Here is a 16,282-nt window from a genome sequence, read left to right on the forward strand (position 1 = left end):
GCCAAGTGCAAAGGTCAACACACACACACACACACACACACACACACACACACACACACACACGCTTGTAGTGCTGTTGCTCAGAAGCGGGCTGCGCTGGGGTGGCAAGTGAAGTGCTTCTTGGGAGGAGGCTGCGGGCAGAGGAACTTTTAAGAACAAAGCTTTGGCCCCAGACTGAGTGAAATCCTCACCTCTCAGGGAGGAGGAGCCCAGCTCTGGTGACAGGAAAGGCCTAGTGTGGCTCCTGGGTGCTGGGTGTGGGGAAAGTCTCTGAACAGGGCTCTGCCTGGGAACATTTGCTGGGTGCCGCTCTCGCTCCAGCCATACCATTGGAGTATGGGTCTTACTACTGGGACCTGTGTGGTAGAACAGTCCTGGAGGACTGCCTGGAGGAGTCATGGCGGTCCCAAGTTCCCTCGGCGCTCAGAGGCTGCCTCTGGTGCTTAGCCAGGTCTGGGTCATGGAAGCAGCCGTCTTTCCATTGTGCATAAAGCTTTGGGCACACATGATAACATGAGCATCAGCTCCCACTCACTCTGTATCCCCCAAAGCCAGGCCCACTGTTTTCCAACCACCCCATGGCCAGGGCTCTACTCCTATCTCTTAGATAGTTAGACAGAAGGGGAAACTGAGGTTCCAAGAGATTGAGCTATTTGCCTGAAGCCCCGGAGAGATTTTGGAGGGGCTGAGCTTTGAACACTGTCTGTGTTCTTCTCTTTTGTCTGATTTGCCTCTTCAGAGACGTCCTCAGGGGACTTTCATGGGAAGCATGGTGTGTGTGTGTGTGTGTGTGTGAGAGAGAGAGAGAGAGAGAGAGAGAGAGAGAGAGAGAGAGAGAGAGAGATTTCACAGGAAGCCAAATAATGGCTGTTTTTAATCCACTATGAAAAGCATGTTTCCTCCCCAGGCTGGAGAGACATGGGGGAACTCAGGCTCCAGGGCGATCCCCCAGGATGCAGTGGGGTACCTAAAGCAGGCATGAATAAAGGCTGGGAATGTTAGGGAAGACGTCTCAGAAAAGGAACATTTGAGTTGGGCTTCGAAGAGTGAGTAAGAATTTATCCTGGCAGAACTGAGGGAGAATGACATTTTCGGATGAATGACGCAGCATGATGATGGACTGTCTGGAGGGAAGCGGAATGGAATGGTTTGGCGGTTTGGAAAGCCGTATCCTGGAGCCTGGAGTGAGGCGTTGGCAAGATATGGGAGAAGCCTGTGGACACCGCTAAGTGGGGAAGGCGGGGCGAGGTTGGATTTGTAAGCACCTTGCTCTGGAGATGGAGGCCATCAGGATGGTCCAGCCAGGTGAGTGAGTGATAGTAAGGCTAGATCTGGGCAAGGCAGCCATGGAAGCTGCAGGAGGGCAGCTTGGGAGGGACGAATGTACAGAGGAGGCAAGAGAATCAAAATGGTAAATCAAGCTGCGTTCGGAGACCCCAATATGCGGATCAGCTCTGCAGCAGGGCCACAGGGGCAGCTGCAGAACAGAAGGAAATTTCTGCTGGGATGGCTGACAACCCATTTCCCACACTGGGAGGGGAAAACAGAGTCTCTAAATGGCTGCCCTCCACAAAATAAAATCCTTTCATTTCCTACGGCTAAAACCGCGGGAAACCTAAGGATTAAAGGCTGGCAAGCCTTTTACGCTACAAACTCTTGCCCTCCCTCACGGTATGTGCGTATCAAAGGAAATAGGTAAACAAAGTCGTTAAACCATAACTCACAGGAACTAAAACATGATATATAAATTTATGTCCCAGAATGGAACACTCGGGGTCCCTCCCACCGCCTTTATTCCCAGTCTCTCTGGGTCCCTCTGTGTCTCTCTCTCTGTGCTCTTTACTGTCTCTCCCACTGTCCTTCTCTCCTCAGTCTCTGAGGGAGCAGAGTCTAGGTCATGAGTTCTGGGGCGAGGGGGACAAGCTCTCTGGCCTGGCATTCAAACGTCCTATGCCCACTTCTTCCCCGGGTGGCTATGGACAAGCGACTTTGCCCCTCTGGGTCTTCGGTTTTCATCTTTGAGATGGGGCAGGTCTAGGGGCACTTGCCCAGCTCACCTCCCTCACCAGTGACTCACCCCGGAGGGCACGGACCACTGAGGGCTGGGCGGGTAACAGGCCTGACAGAGACCCATCCCTGGGTCTGGGGCGAGGGTAGCGGATGGCCTAGTTTCTACTAGAGCTGGGAAAGAAGTTGCTAGAAGGTTGGGTTGGACTCACCTTCACCCCGATTCACACAGAGACCAATCCAAAGAGTTTGTTCGCTGGGACTAGAACCCAAGACTGTGGATGCCTGAGGCTGGAGAGTTGGGCGTGGAGGCAGTGACAGAGCTGATGGGCTTAGGAGCTCCAGCCCAGCTGCCTTGCAGCCCATGCGGGGACCTCAGGGGACATCAATACCTGCCCGGGCCCCCTCTCAAATGGGATCGAAACGGACAAGGATTAGTTACAATGACAGTTGCAATAGCTGACACGTTGAAACTCATCAGGCTTTCCTTAGCATCTCCTCAAAATCCCCCTGGGCCCCCCCATGTTTCCTCTGAGAGAAGTGCTGTCAGTCTCCGGGTGAGATTGAGGGAAAGTCCCCAGAAGCAAGTGCACCAAGTTGGGGTAAAACCAGGGCGTGGGGATGAGTTAGGAGGGTGAAAGTTCCAGGGGCCTCCTCTGTCTCAAGTCTCAGACACGGGAGCCCCAGCCTGCTGCCCCAGTGTGACTACTGGAGTGGCCTCTTGGGTGGCTGACTCTGTGGCTAGCCCCATACCCTGCAGTCAGGGCTGGGGAGGACACATTCATAGCCGCTGAATTTCTGGCAAAGCTCCAACCTGATTTATATTGAAACTGGTCTAACAGGTTGGAATGAAAGCACTGCTCAGGCTTGCACTGGCTTCACTTCTCCTGGAGGAAGAGGGCCTCTGTGAGGTCCCCAGAAGCCTTCTGCCTTCTTTCAGGCCTATTCAGGGCCCTGGCCCCTCTACTTCACTGTGGGTGGCTGTGCAGGGCTGGGTGGGGGGATTCATCTCTGAGAGCGCAGCCAGCCTGGCCACGCCCCCAGCCCCATTCAGACCTGGATTCAGCCTTGGCCCAATAAGATTTGCTCAGGTGGCAGATGAAAAACCAGGCCCAGGTGCAGGGGCCTCATGATCCAGGGGGTGTTAATACACTCAGTAATCATGGTAAAGCATCCCAGCAAGATCTCTGTCCCCAAAATTGTTCCAGAGGGGTGTTGTGAGTCCAGGGAGGCACACCACACAGGATCAATCTCCAAACCCACGTCATCGTGGCCTGGCAGAATCATCCAGGGCCCAGCCTCCAGCCCCAACCCCTACCCCCTCCTCCAGGAAGGCCTCTTGAATCTCCCCGCCCCTTCTACATGCCCTCAGCACCTTGTGAGTGCCAAAGCTTTAGCTTGCTATCCTCTGGGAGGCAGAACAGAGCAGCGGGTACACACACAAGCTCTCGAGTCAGAGTTTGAACCCTGGCTCTGCCCCTTCCAAGCCATGTGACCCTAAAAAAGCCACCAGTTCTCTCTAAGTCTTACCTCTTCAGCTGTAAATGGGGACAAACCTCTGCCGGTGTGCAAGGCTGCCCTGGGAACTCAACGGAGCATGAATCCGCCCAGGATCACCAAGTTGCGCCCTTGCCTCCTCCCACAACTACCCACCCCACCCTGCCTATCCCACACCTCTCAACCTCCTCTGGCCTCCTGTCCTCAGGCCCCGTGGGGCCATTCCCACCCAGGTGACAGGTCCGCCCTTAGAAATGAACGTTGTATCAGAGCATGTCCCTGCTAAACTCTGAAGAGGCCTCCCCCCGACCATGTGCCCCCCGACCCGATCTCCAGCCCCGGGCGGCCGTTCTAGACTCACTACTCCTGTGACACCAAGTCTGTTCCTGACTCAGCACCACGGTCCTCGTGGTCCCTGCCACCTGCTATGTGTTTGCCCTAAATTGTCGGCATAGCCAGCTCCTGCTCTTTCCTCGGTGTCCAGGCTCAGGGCCACCCCGCTCCGGAGCCTTCCCTGGTCCTCCTGCCTGCGGCGGCATCCGCACACCCAAAGCCACTCTCTACCCCGTCCTCCGCTTTGCTCTGTTTACTCTCAAATTTGTCCCGAGTGCCCATTCGTTCTCTTGTTTATTATCTCTCACCCACCAGCCCATGAACCTCCTACAGATGGCACCATGTCCATCTTGTTCCCTGCTGTGTCCCACGCGGCCTGGGGGCAGGAGGCCAAGCAGCATGTGAGCTGGTAAAGGACTTAATCACTATAGGATCACCATCAGCCACTGTACGCTGTGCGGAGTCCTGTGCACCCACTGGATGGCTCTTCCTCCCCGGCGGGTGCTGGCAGAGCGCACCCCTCTCACTAGCCCAGGACCACCCAGGGGTGACTCATGGACCAGAGGATTTTCAGCATCTGTTAAGCTGGGTTTCTATCTTGGTTCTGGGACCTAATGACATGCTGCCCACGGTCCCTGTTCTGGGCAGGCACCGCTCACTTCCCCCACAGGGAAACGTGAAAATAAGATCAGAGCAGAAAAATACTGGTGGTCAAAAGTAGCTGGCAGCCCCTCCCCAGGCGAGAGCTTGGCCCCTGGCTTGAGTTGAGGCGAGGGTTAAAAAGAGAAGAGCCTGCTGGCCGGGCCAGTGGCTCCAGAGACCTTAGCGGGCAGAGACCTTAGCGGGCAGAGACTCAAAAACCCACATCCAAGAGCAACTTGCCTGAAAGCTACCTCCCCAGCTGCCTGTCCTCACCGTTTTATGTGGCAGTCCAGGGGCAGATAGGAAGTCGGGACCCTTCGGGGCTCGCCCTGCTCTGTGCCTCACTTCTTTGGCCTGCCCCTTGTCCCTCTGGAACTCAGTTTCCTCATCTGTGGAGTATGGATGGTATTTAGATCCACTCCAGGGGTATGGTGAGCACTACATGAGGTACAAGGCCCTCATCCATTATCAGCACCTAGCCGGCACCCCGAGATGTCTCCCCTCTGTGGACAATGAAGTTTCTTGACTCTCTGGCCACGAAGCTTTCTGTCCAGGCCATAGCACCAGGTGGGGACAGCCTGCCTTTGGCCCCTCCGTGTCCTCTGCCTTCCCACTGGGTGACTCGTATCCGGGAGCAGACAGAAGAGTCACCTCAGGCATTCTGGGAGTCATAAGGGGGCTAAGAGCCAGGCTGAAGCAATGAGGAACTGCAGGCGTCCCTGGCAGGGGCATGATGACCTGGACGAGGGGTGCCCTCAGGCCCTGCGGCCAGCGGCAGAGAGGTTGAGAATATACACCTGGGCCTAGGCACCACTCCCAGTCAGGAGCCCTTACCCACCTTCGGCTCGTGCTCACCTAAGATCGACTAAGGTCCTGGGCCTCCAGAGTTCTTGCTCGTTATCCTTGTCATCAACATGTCACACCTCACACCTTCTTGCTCTCCATCTGCCAATGCCTCGTCTAACCTGCAACTTCGAATTATCTAAAGGCTAAGAAAACAGGAAGCTAAAACAACTTCTAAACTAAGGGTTAGAAGGCTACGAATGAGGTTCTGAGGAGCTTTTCCGTGAGGTAGTTGAGTAAACGTGCAGAAAATGTCAGGACCTAGTGCGATTCCAGGGGCTGTAATGGTCCCGTCAGGCTATCAGTGTTTCCATTTTAATCACTCTTCCACCCACTTCTGGTGTGCAGGACCCTAAGTGAGAGGAGAGGGCCCCCCAACCCCGACAAGCCTGGGCCAGAACTCCACAAGCCCCCACCTCAGGCAAGACCCTGCTGGCTTACTGGCCATCGTCCCCAACTCAATTGTTTGGCCCCACTGAACAGAATGAGCCCGAGCCAGGCCTCCCCGTGGTTGGGCTTCCCAGTCACGCCCCGGTGCCTCGGCGCTCCCTGTGCCTTCTCCCCCGGATGACTGGCCTCGACTTCTCTGACTGTTGACCTCTTCATTTCAGAAGATGCTGTCCTGGGAGTGGTCCAGAGCATCCATCCTCCCAGAATTCTCCACTTTTAATCTTTAATTGGCATCTCCTGTTTATAGGAGGTTTGTGCTCAGGTTTGGTGCTCCTCTGCCACCACCCCCCACCTGGCAGGCAGTAGCCTGGGCAGTGACCCTGTACACAGTCTAGCTGGCCTTCACCTCCTGCCTCCCATCCTCTAAGAGAAACTGAGAGGAGAAAGGCTGTTCCTTGACCCCTCTGCTCTTCAGTGGGTTCCCTGGCAGGGCCTGCTCAGCCACATCGGGTCCCCAGGCCTCTGCTGACCCAGACATAAAGTGATAATAAAATGGTAATAAGATCAAAAGGACAAACTATTTCTAGAACTCAAGAGGACCCACTCAAGGCTCCACAAATAAAAGGTATGATTTTAATGTCATTACAGGAAAATCAGTAGAAGGAAAATGGCTACCAAACTGCTGTTTTTTTTTTTTTTTTTGATTACAATAATTATTTTATAAAATCTTATCAGATATGTATTTCTTTTCCTTTCTCATGGCAGGCATCTTCCTGGGCAGAAAGCAGACCTGGCAGAGTGGGCAGCGGCCCTTGCATGCCCTCCTGACCCAGCACATGCGCTCAAGCAGGCCTGCGCCTCAGAGAGACCAGCTCTGTGCAGATAGGGCTCTGCCCTGCCAGCAGGCGAGTGGCAGGCTCTGCCGGGCGCTGGCGCTTTGGCTCCATTTTCTTGTCCATTTGTTCACCCTCCCAAAACAGGGCTGGGGCAGAAGAGAGTGAACACATTCACAGATAGGGGGGGTCAATGCTGGGACATCCACAACTGCCTTGGGTCCAGCAACCTGTCTCAGGATGGAGCTCTCTGGAGGGAGGAACTACAGAAGCTAGGGCAGAGCCGGCGTCTCTGGAGCACGGAGCTCAGGGCGGAGAGCTGGGGTTGGCTCACCCTGAGACTAACCCAAGGAGAATAAATAAAATAAATACTGTGTAATTGTGCAGTCCCCAGCCCGGTCTGCTCCCCCACCAGCGGACTGTCACTGTCAACCTCAGTTCCTCTGGCCACCATCCTTCCTGAGAAAGGTGGGCTGGAAGGAGGGGGCCCGCCCCATCCTGCGAACTGGGAAACCAGGGCTCGCAAAGTCTACACAGTTCGGGAGGCCACAGCAGGCAAGTGAGCCTGGGCTCGGCCCATAGGGTGAGATGAGGTCTTGCCTGTCTCCCTCTCTTCTGACATGTGGCTCACCACAATGGAGCCACATGGGAGCAGGGGGCGTGACTTCTAAGTTGTGTGACACCCCCGGCCTCGCTCCTGCTGACTCCTCCTGGTCCAGCTGCCAGATGCACGCGGGTACCAGGATGACTGGAGGAGGATAGTGAGAGCCCAAGTCCAGCTGGGGCCAGTGTCCCCTCCAGGGGATGGCCGGGTGAGGTGAGGAGGATGCTTGGCCGGGTCAGAGCTGAAAAGGGTACTGTCGGAGGTAGTCGGCCATGCGCCGGGGGAGCGGCAGGCAGTCCGCGTCGGCCACCAGGCGGTTGATGACCAGGCGGCACAGGTGCTGCAGGCTGCGGGTGCTGCTCCTGCGCACGAAGGGCTGTACCAGTTTCAGGTGCACGGCAGTGGCCACAGGGGCAGGCAGCGCTGGGTCACCAGGTGCATCTTCCTTGGGGACGGGCAGGGCCGGAGTTGAGGCAGGGTCAAGGTTGTCACTCCGGGTGTCAGCAGCACAGGAAGCCACGTAGTGCTGCACCAGGCTGACCACATCTGGGAAGGCCAGGATGCGTGGCCTGGACAGGCAGTTGGAGTCCAGGCGGAAGCTGGAGTCGGCGTACTCAATGCGCACGTTGGTAGGGCCTCGGGTGGTTTTGACAGACAGCGTGAACAGGTAGCTGGGGTGGGTGCTGTCCCGCACTAGAAATGTGCCCTCCGGCATCTTCTGCAGGTGCTGCCGGGCCTCGCTGGCCGTAATGGAACCCCAGTACCAGCCTAGGCAAGTGGAGAGGGGGCCGAGAGAACGGTCACAGTGGAAATTAGCTGGAGGCACCAATCCCGGGCAGGGCAGGGCTCTGCCCCGCTCCGGCCACGCTTCCCTGGGGAGTGCTGTACCTCTCCTATCAGACTGTCCTGGGCAGGGCCATGCCTCTCAAATCAGACTTAACAGGCAGAGTGAAGCTTCCCCTTTCTGACTTCCCGAGACAAGGCCTGCCCCCGTCCTCAGACTCACCGGATTCGCGAAGGTAGGAGAAGGTCTTAGCTATGCACAGCAGATCCTCCTCTGGGTCCAGCACCTTGGGCTCACTCTCTGACTGGGCCGGGATCTCCTCTGCCACTTCCTCCAGGAAGGCCCCAGCAGGCAAAGGCTGCATAGCTGGCTCAGGCAGCTCCAGGGGCTGGGCCCACAGGGGCCGCCGCTCGATCCACTCCACAGCCAGCAAAGGACAAAGTCTAGAAGGGAGTGGACTGATGGTGAGTGGAGACTCTGTGCTCTCCCCATTTCCAGAGACCCCCTGCACCCCAGACTTGCTACATGACCTCTGGCCAGTCCATCTCACTATGAGCCTTAGCTTCCCCTCTGCCTACCCACGGGCTCACTGAGTCCTATACCCCACCTCCCACTTGTCATCACAGAAGTCCCCTGGATTGCTTTCCCCACATGTGGGTTCTCTGTTGAAAGGGACTTCTCCATCCTCCTGCATTCATGAAATAGTAAGTAATCTCTCTATTTTGCACCAATGAAAACCACAGATCACTCTCCATAGGCATTTCTAGCTCACAGGGGTCAGTTGGTGACCCCACCACACTGAAAGGATCCAGTGCAAAGAAGCCTCACATTGGTGCCCTCCTGGCTGAGGTAGGGTGATTAAGTGGCACTGGTCCTGGCTGAGCAATGGGATGGGCCTATGTGGGGTCCTCCAGGAAGGCCCAAGATTGTGGTAGGAGACCTGAGGTTACATACTACCTCCCCATGGATAGGAGTGTCTGCTGGGGGTCCTAGGTCCACACTGGGCAGGGCTTAAACAGGTCAGCCACCCATCATGCACTCTGCTTCTCCCAGCTGAGGGTCTGGGGTGAACAATGGCCTCTAAAGGGACTGGCAAGTCCCACCTCCCATAAATATGAGCTCCTGCCAGAGGGTAGGGGCTCATCCTGCATTCTAGACCCCAGCCTGCAGACCAGCCCTGCTAGGCTCTACAATCTTACGCAAACCTTGCTCTTCACTTGGACTGCTTCCCCACCTCAATGAGGGGGCTACCGACCCAGACAAGGGCTTTGGCCATACCACGTTCTAAGTTGGCTGGAGTCGGGCTGCTGAGCAGGCCCCGATCTGACCCCTAGCTTCTCACCAGGGGAAGCCCGCTCAGCAGGGTAATCCTGGGCTTCCTGGGAGCAAGGGACGTGGCCCTGGTTCCCAAGGAAGGGACAGCTGGTCATCCCTTGCTCCTTACAAAATACATCCTTAGGCCTCAGCTCTGGGTCTGGTCCTCTTCGGGGCCTCAGAACAACAAGATGTGAAACTAGGGGCCCAACCCTCAAGGAGAACTTATAACTCAATAATTAAAGCAAAAGATGTCTGGGGGCATCAGGGTCTCCCTGCTCCTGAACCAAGTCTGCCAGGCCAAAGGAAGGACTAGTGGGAAAGGCACTCCGGGCAGAGATGACAGCATGGATACAATGTCAGGCATCGCTCATGAGGCAGGAAGAGGTGGGCACAGGAGCCGGTGGCAGAAGCCAGAGCCAATAGCAAGGGCTCAGAAGATTTTAACACATCAGGCCCATGACCTTTCATGAGCAGAAGGGGCCACAAGACCCTGGCACAGCACGGTCTGCCTAATACTTTTCCACACCCGCTCTAGTTGTACTATGGGGGCTCTGGGATCCCACCCAGGGAGCCAGGGGCCAAATTCCAAGGAAATGGCTGGTGACGTGCCTGCTGGGCCTCAGAGATCAACTCAGGTCTAGGAATCTTTCAGCATGGTAGGGAGTTGGCCAGTCAGGCCCCTAGGGGTGGCCATGTCTAGACAACTTGGCAGGGCCCATGTGGGTACAGGCACCTCTAGGGCTGATATGGTGTCTGGGTGTGTGAATGGCCGTATTAGGCTACACACGCTCCTGGTGAGTGACTGTGTTTCTGGGGAGGGGTGTGTCCATGGCTGTGTCATCCATGGCGGAGGCAGTGGCTGGTGCATTCCAGGTGTGGGTGGCCTGTACGTGTGTGTGCCAGCTGTGAAGCCCAGCCTGTGAGTCTCATCTGGGAACACATGCCAGTGGGGCAAACTCAGCCCTGAGGGTGGAACCCCTCAGCAAAGCTGGCAGCCCAAACCTACAGTGGGGAACCCCTGCCCCGACCCCAGGAGGGCACGAGCTCTCTGTGGCTGTGTGTGTGTAAGTCTTAAAATTTTGCTCCCTGACACCTAGGTTCAGCTGGAACAAAGTGAAAGAGGGTATGTGACCCCAGAATTGGGGGTGGGGTCTGAGGATGAAGGCAGTAGTGAGGGGGTGGTGAGGGATTCAGGAGTCCCAGAATCCAGAGGGAGGAAGGGAGATGCTGGAGACGATGCGGGGAAGTACGGTACAGTCTTCCCAACACCTCCGGGTCTCCTCCCTGGAAACAGAACCGCTCTGAGCAAAGGGCAAGGGCACTTCAGCCTCGCCCCACCTTCCACCCTTCCTCACTTGGTGTCACCCAGTTGTGATAACAGTAGCCACGGGGCCACCCAGCTCTCCCTGGGGCTTTCTGAGCTCCTGTCAGATCAGTCTGGAGAGTGTCAGAACCCTTGGTTGAAGGCGAGGCTGAGGTTCTTGGCTGAAGGAATGTGCCAAGAATGTTCAGGCGAGGCCAAGCCTCTGTCATATCAGCCACCCCTCCTTCCCCTGCAAGTCTTTGGGAAACTTGGAGAAGGGAGGCGAGATCCCAGACTGGGCTGAGAGGAGGGGTGAGGCATTTGTGGGGGTGACCCAGGCAGGACCAGGCCAAACCAGGCTCTCCCAGGAGCTGCTGGTCAGCAGATACCAGTCTAAGGAGAGGCAAGGGTCTCAGGCTGGTTCCCAGCGGAAGAAGATCCTAATTGCTAGCCCGTGGCAGGAGAGGGATGACAGGACAAAGAGGGGCAGGGTCTGGCTCAAGGTCACCAGTAGGCCCAGGGCCGGCAGGCTACAGTAGAGCTCTCTGGGCCCAGAAGAGGGTCTGGGCAGATGAGCCACGTCTTGGAGGTCGCGCTGCCACTGGCATATACCTGCTCCAGGCAGAACCCAGGCTTAGCCAACCCTGTGTTCCTCCTGTCGCCAGCTGACCCCCCGTTTCCCTATCTACAGAGCAAGCAGAGGTGGTGACGGTGTTGTCACCATCTCCTGTTGTCACTCCGGAGGTCCTTCCACGCTCGGGCATCTCCTACCCGTCAAGCCCTCTCAATAACCGGCAGCTAGCACGAGGCCGGCACTCTTCAGTGTCCCGGGCACGGAGGCTGGGCGGAGGCGGAGAGTCGCGCTTACCCCTGAACGCAGAGGACCATGTCCCGGCAGCAGCAGCGGCAGCTCGGGAGCTGGGGCTCGGCCGGACGGCGGCGGCTGGAGAGAGCCAGTGGGCGCAGGTGGCGCTCGCAGGGCAGGCAACCGGGGCGCACAGACGGCGGGCAGGAACTGAGCGGCGGCGGCGCCCGCAGGCTGGGAGAGCGCAGGGGGCGGGCCGGGAGGGCGAGGCGGGGCGAGCCGCCTAATCTTTTGTCCTCTGTGTCCCAGCCCTTCCCGGAAGCGACGTCTTCCTAGAACCGCCGGCTGTACAGCCAAGCAGCGGAGGGGCGCGGGCTGGGGCGTCGACTCCGGCGTCTGGGGCCGTGGGCCTCTAAAGGAAAACACCTTTGACAGATTTCCAAGAACTTTCCAGGAAAATGGGGCGGGGCCCCGCGCGCTGACCAATCGCAGCGCAGGAGGCGGAGGCGAGCGGCCGGAGTGGGCCAATTGCAGCGCAGGGACCCGAGGCTGACGTAACCATGCCGGGTTGAACGTGACCTGGAGAATAGTAGGGAAAGACCCAGTTTGGAGAAAACCAGGGTGGGGCTGGGGCTCTACCGACCGGAGACGAGACTTCCTTCGGGCACTCCACTTCGTGGGGACACGCTCCCTTATTTCTTTGTAGAATGATGGCAGCGTCGGGGCAGGGTCATGGGACTCCAAGGCGGTCTGTCTGGTGTGCAGGCTCCCCCTGTGGGCCGCACTTGGAGCCCCTAACTGTGTGGGGTGGTGGGGAGGTGAGTGGCATGGGGTGGGGTTTGGAGAGGGATATGGGAGGAGAGAGGGGTGCGGAGAGGGTGCCCAGATCCGGGCAGGTTCACAGAAGTGATGCCTGTGGCCACCACAGCCAAAAGGATCCAGGGAGAACGTTTTCTCTGGAAGAACTGGGGGAAAAGGCACACAACCCAACCTTGTGCGCCAGGCAGGGCCGTCCTGTCTGAGCCCGCGTCGGCCTCTGGCCTGTGCGCTAATCAGGGAAGAAGTGACTACCGACTTGGGGAGGCAGGCAGGGACTTTCAGCCCTCAACTGACCCCGCAGGCCAGTCTACTGCGTCTCTGGGTTGGTGGGCCTCCCAAAAATGCGGGAGCAAGACCCGGAGCTCCAAACACCAGAGTTACACTGAGGTAGGGTGATACACGGAGAGGAACAGCGCAGTGACACACGCGGAGCCTCAGCAGCTGGTATTGCCCCATTATGCAGACCGGAAGACTGAGTCCCAGGGAACAAAATGCCTTGCTAGGAAAGAGCAGGGCCGGAGTTTGATCCCAACCCTGAATCATAAGCTCACACTCCTACCTGCAACCCTCTCCACTTTCTCCCAGTTCACTGGACCCACCAAGGAGCGTCTTGAAAGACGATAGGGATTGTACACACCTCCTCCAAGCCCTCTGGACAGAAGGAGGGAAAGAGAGTTGGGGAAATGACAGAGTCCACTCCCCACCACCGCCCAGTGTATACCCCTAGGTTCCCTGGAAGGAAGGAAGGCTCAGGTTCCCTGACAGCGGTGACAGACTCTTGGCAGTATTCAGAAGCCTGAATGATAGTATCCGGGCTTTCTACAGGGCAGACAGGGCTGAGTTTGCCCTGACTTGGTGGGGGGTGGTAGAACATAGGGCAAAACCCTGTGAAACAGGAAAAACTATTTGGTTAAGATGAGAAATGACTTCAGGGGACCCACTTCCTTGTAAATTTCCTGAAAGGAAGTTGAATTTCAGTGTAGCCCTGTGAGCCCCTCCTGAGCGGGAAATAAGCTAGTTTCTTGGGAGGTGGGCAGGTGTGGAGACCTTATCACCCACTTTGATGGAGAGCTAAGCCTGGGGCCCCCGGGTAAGATGTTGTCGCTCCAGTAGGAACTGTCTACTGCCCCATTGCTATAAAGACCAAGCAGCTTCACAGCTGCCAGGCAGCAGTGCTAGGATTCGAGGGTCTCTACGGGGCCAAATTCTAGGCTCTCTACCCCAAGGCTCTCCCTCTTCCTTCTAACTATAACTACTTTACTGAACACTTACTATGTGCCAGGCACTCTCAGCAGTATCCATCCTCATTTTATTGTCTAACTGCTACTTACTGTTCCTTCTTTATAGGTGAGGAGGTTACAATGTACCCTAGATCTCACAGCTGGCAGGTGATGAGCTGGGAGTTGATGCCCAGGGCCCTAACCTCTCCCCCACTTCCTCTGTAGATGCCCATGACATGCCAACTCCTAGGCATCCTTCAGGATCCAGCTGAAAGGTCTTCAGCGAACCTTCCCTATTAGAACATCATGGGTATTTCCTTGAAAGTGTCCCCTACAGAAGTCAGTGATTTGCAGTTCTGTGTGTAAACTAAAAGGCCCCACGGGTTTTGCTCTCCAACTATCCTTTGTGAATTTGACAGCACTATGTACATCAGCTGGTGCTGGGAACGGTGATATACCCCTGTTTTGTCCCAGGTGCCTGCCTGTGCTAGGTATTGTGAGTCCCTTTGGCCATCTCATGATTACCTCTTCAGCCCTGGCAGCTCCCATGCGCCCCTGCTGACTGCTGGTCTCACACTGCCACCCAGTGGCAATTCCTCTCATGGTTTCACCAGCCAAACCCACAGATTCTCCCAGGGTAACCTCTACCCTGTACCGCAGGGATGGGCCTTGCTGTAGGATCTGTCCCTCACCACCCAGAACAGTGACAAGATGGGTCACAACAATACACAGCAGTGCCTTCCTCAAAGTCTGGCTCATTTGGTCTCTATATTCTCACCTCTCTTCGAAGGACAGTCCACATGTGTATTTATGGATGTATGAATGTGTGGGTGTGGGTGTATTTGGCTCTTCCAGGCACTCCCCCTGGTCACTGTAAGTTATTCCAAAGGCTTCAGTTCCATCTTCTTGGACATACAGCTGTCATGAGGGCCGTGTGGCAGAGTCTGCCACAATGAACCCACCCCTACCCTGACCCAGCCACCCCAGATATTGAATCCTCCCATCAGGATGAAGGTGGATGTGGCAGATGGCTGCTGGAACATGAGCAGTGAGGGGAAACCATGCGTTCTGACTCTCCTAGGTTAAGTGAGTGGTTGCAAAACATCTGTCTGTGCCGCATCCATGTGGGGCCTGTGTGCGCTTGGGTAAGCACTGGCCTTGGTTATGGAGACTGTAAGCGTGAGGCAGTGCCATGGCTGACTTTTTACATTTCTGTATAGTTTGAATTTATTATAATGAGTTTTACTTATGCAATTATAATTTTTAAAAAAGGATACCAGTTCAAAAGTACAATTATACAATTTTTAGAATAACTGTAATCTAATTCCATTTCTAGAAAGTAAGTTATCTCAGAGAATGCACTGAGATGCCCTTGGCTGGGACACGGAGCCAGACGACTCTCAGCTGCCTCGCCCTCCGCTTATGAGTGGGACTCTGCTTGCTTAGCTTCAGGTTCATCCGGCTCAAACCAGTCACCTCCAGAGGGAGGACCCTCACTCAATTTAATGCCTGCAGAGAGTACCTGCTTTCCAGGAGCTGCTTCCAACCAGCGGAAGCTTCCAGATCTTGGTGCTGCCTCCAAAGATCTGAGATTTTAGATGAGATTCTCAGATAGGGCTCAGGGACAGAGGTCCTGCGTCCAGTTGGGCATAAATGTGTGTGAGTGTGTGTTGTGTGCTTGTGCATGCCAGTGTCTCTGTGTGTGTGCACATATGTAAACATGTGTGCGTATGTGTGTGCATATGTGGATGTGGGAGGCACACAAGAGGAGGATATAGTTTAAGGGTGAGAGTTGAGCCCTGGAGTTGTTCTTTGGGGTTGGGATGGGGGCTCTGCCATGATAGCTACTGACTGCAGACAGGTCACTTGACCTCTCAGGGTTTGTCTATCTTGTGTGTCTGTCATGTAGGGTGCAGGGGATGGATACAGCCCTCCTTCTTCAAGACCCAGTGAGTTTATGGGGCACCCAGATAGAGCACCCGCTCAGCATCTGATCTGAAAGAATGGTTCAGTAGGTCAGTTGAAGCTATTATTAGGGCCTCCTGTTCACTGAACCCTGCTAGTTTGAAGGTCACCTTAAGGAGATAGGGCAGAACCCCCTACACCCTCACTCAATTCAATGCCTGCACACAGTGAGTACCCACTGTCCAGGAGCTGCTGCTCTGAAGAGCCTGAACCTGAAGCCCAGGCGTCTACGAGGTATATGTTTTGGGGAACGGTGGAGTGGGATCACTGGTCCCTAAGCCCAAAGCCAGAAGAAGGCTCAGAAACACCTATGGGTGGGAAGGAGTCCCGGTGCCTGCAGTTCTGCACATGGTCTGTAGATGGTAGCAGAGGCACGTGCAGAGATCCTGCCCCAGGTCGCACCTGCCTAGTCCAAGTGAGCCAACTCCTCGAGATCCCTCAGCCTTGGGGTTAGGGGTGACGCGTGGGGCTGTGCGTGCGTGCGTGCGTAAGTCGTGCATATTTGTCCAAGGAGATTGCAACACCTCCTGCGATTCTAGACAAGTTGTTTCCTCTCAGGGAGCCTCTGTTTCCTCATTTGCGAAATAAGAGTTGTTTAACAGCTTGTGATGTGAAAACTAGCTCCAAATAATTAAGGTAGTCTAAGATGGGCTCAGATTAGACCTAAATGTGAAAGGGAAAACAACGCAGCAAATAGAGAATATCTGTCTGGGGTAGGAGGAGGAGACTTTTTAAACGTGACACCAAAAGCCCAAACTATAAGGTGAAAAGTTGATGGATCTGACCAAACGGGAATTTAGGATTTCTGATCTAAGGCTGCTGTTATCCCAAGGGAAAAAATAAGCCAAGGACATGTGGAGATGCAGAGAGGGGATAGACGCCAGTGCTAGAGAGACACCCAAAGCCATCTGGGACTAGAG

At 55.7% G+C, this 16,282-nt stretch overlaps 1 protein-coding gene and 1 long non-coding RNA gene across 2 annotated transcripts; one reads left to right on the forward strand and one right to left on the reverse strand.

Moving 5' to 3' along the window:
• Positions 1–113: 113 nt before the first annotated feature.
• On the forward strand, positions 114–6,938 carry LOC120582399 (uncharacterized). The gene is made up of 2 exons (XR_005647553.1): positions 114–1,305; positions 6,478–6,938. It is a non-coding gene; the product is annotated as an uncharacterized LOC120582399 (long non-coding RNA).
• Positions 6,293–11,747, reverse strand: CISH (cytokine inducible SH2 containing protein). The gene is made up of 3 exons (XM_039837880.1): positions 11,422–11,747; positions 8,156–8,376; positions 6,293–7,917 (listed from the first exon to the last, which is right to left on the reverse strand). The coding sequence occupies exons 1-3, from the start codon at positions 11,439–11,441 to the stop codon at positions 7,385–7,387; spliced, it is 774 nt and encodes a 257-aa protein (XP_039693814.1). The 5' UTR covers positions 11,442–11,747; the 3' UTR covers positions 6,293–7,384.
• Between the last annotated feature and the right edge of the window lie 4,535 nt (positions 11,748–16,282).

Source organism: Pteropus medius, unplaced genomic scaffold (assembly GCF_902729225.1).
Source record: "Pteropus medius unplaced genomic scaffold, Ma_sr-lr_union100, whole genome shotgun sequence".
Lineage (NCBI taxonomy): Eukaryota > Metazoa > Chordata > Mammalia > Chiroptera > Pteropodidae > Pteropus > Pteropus medius.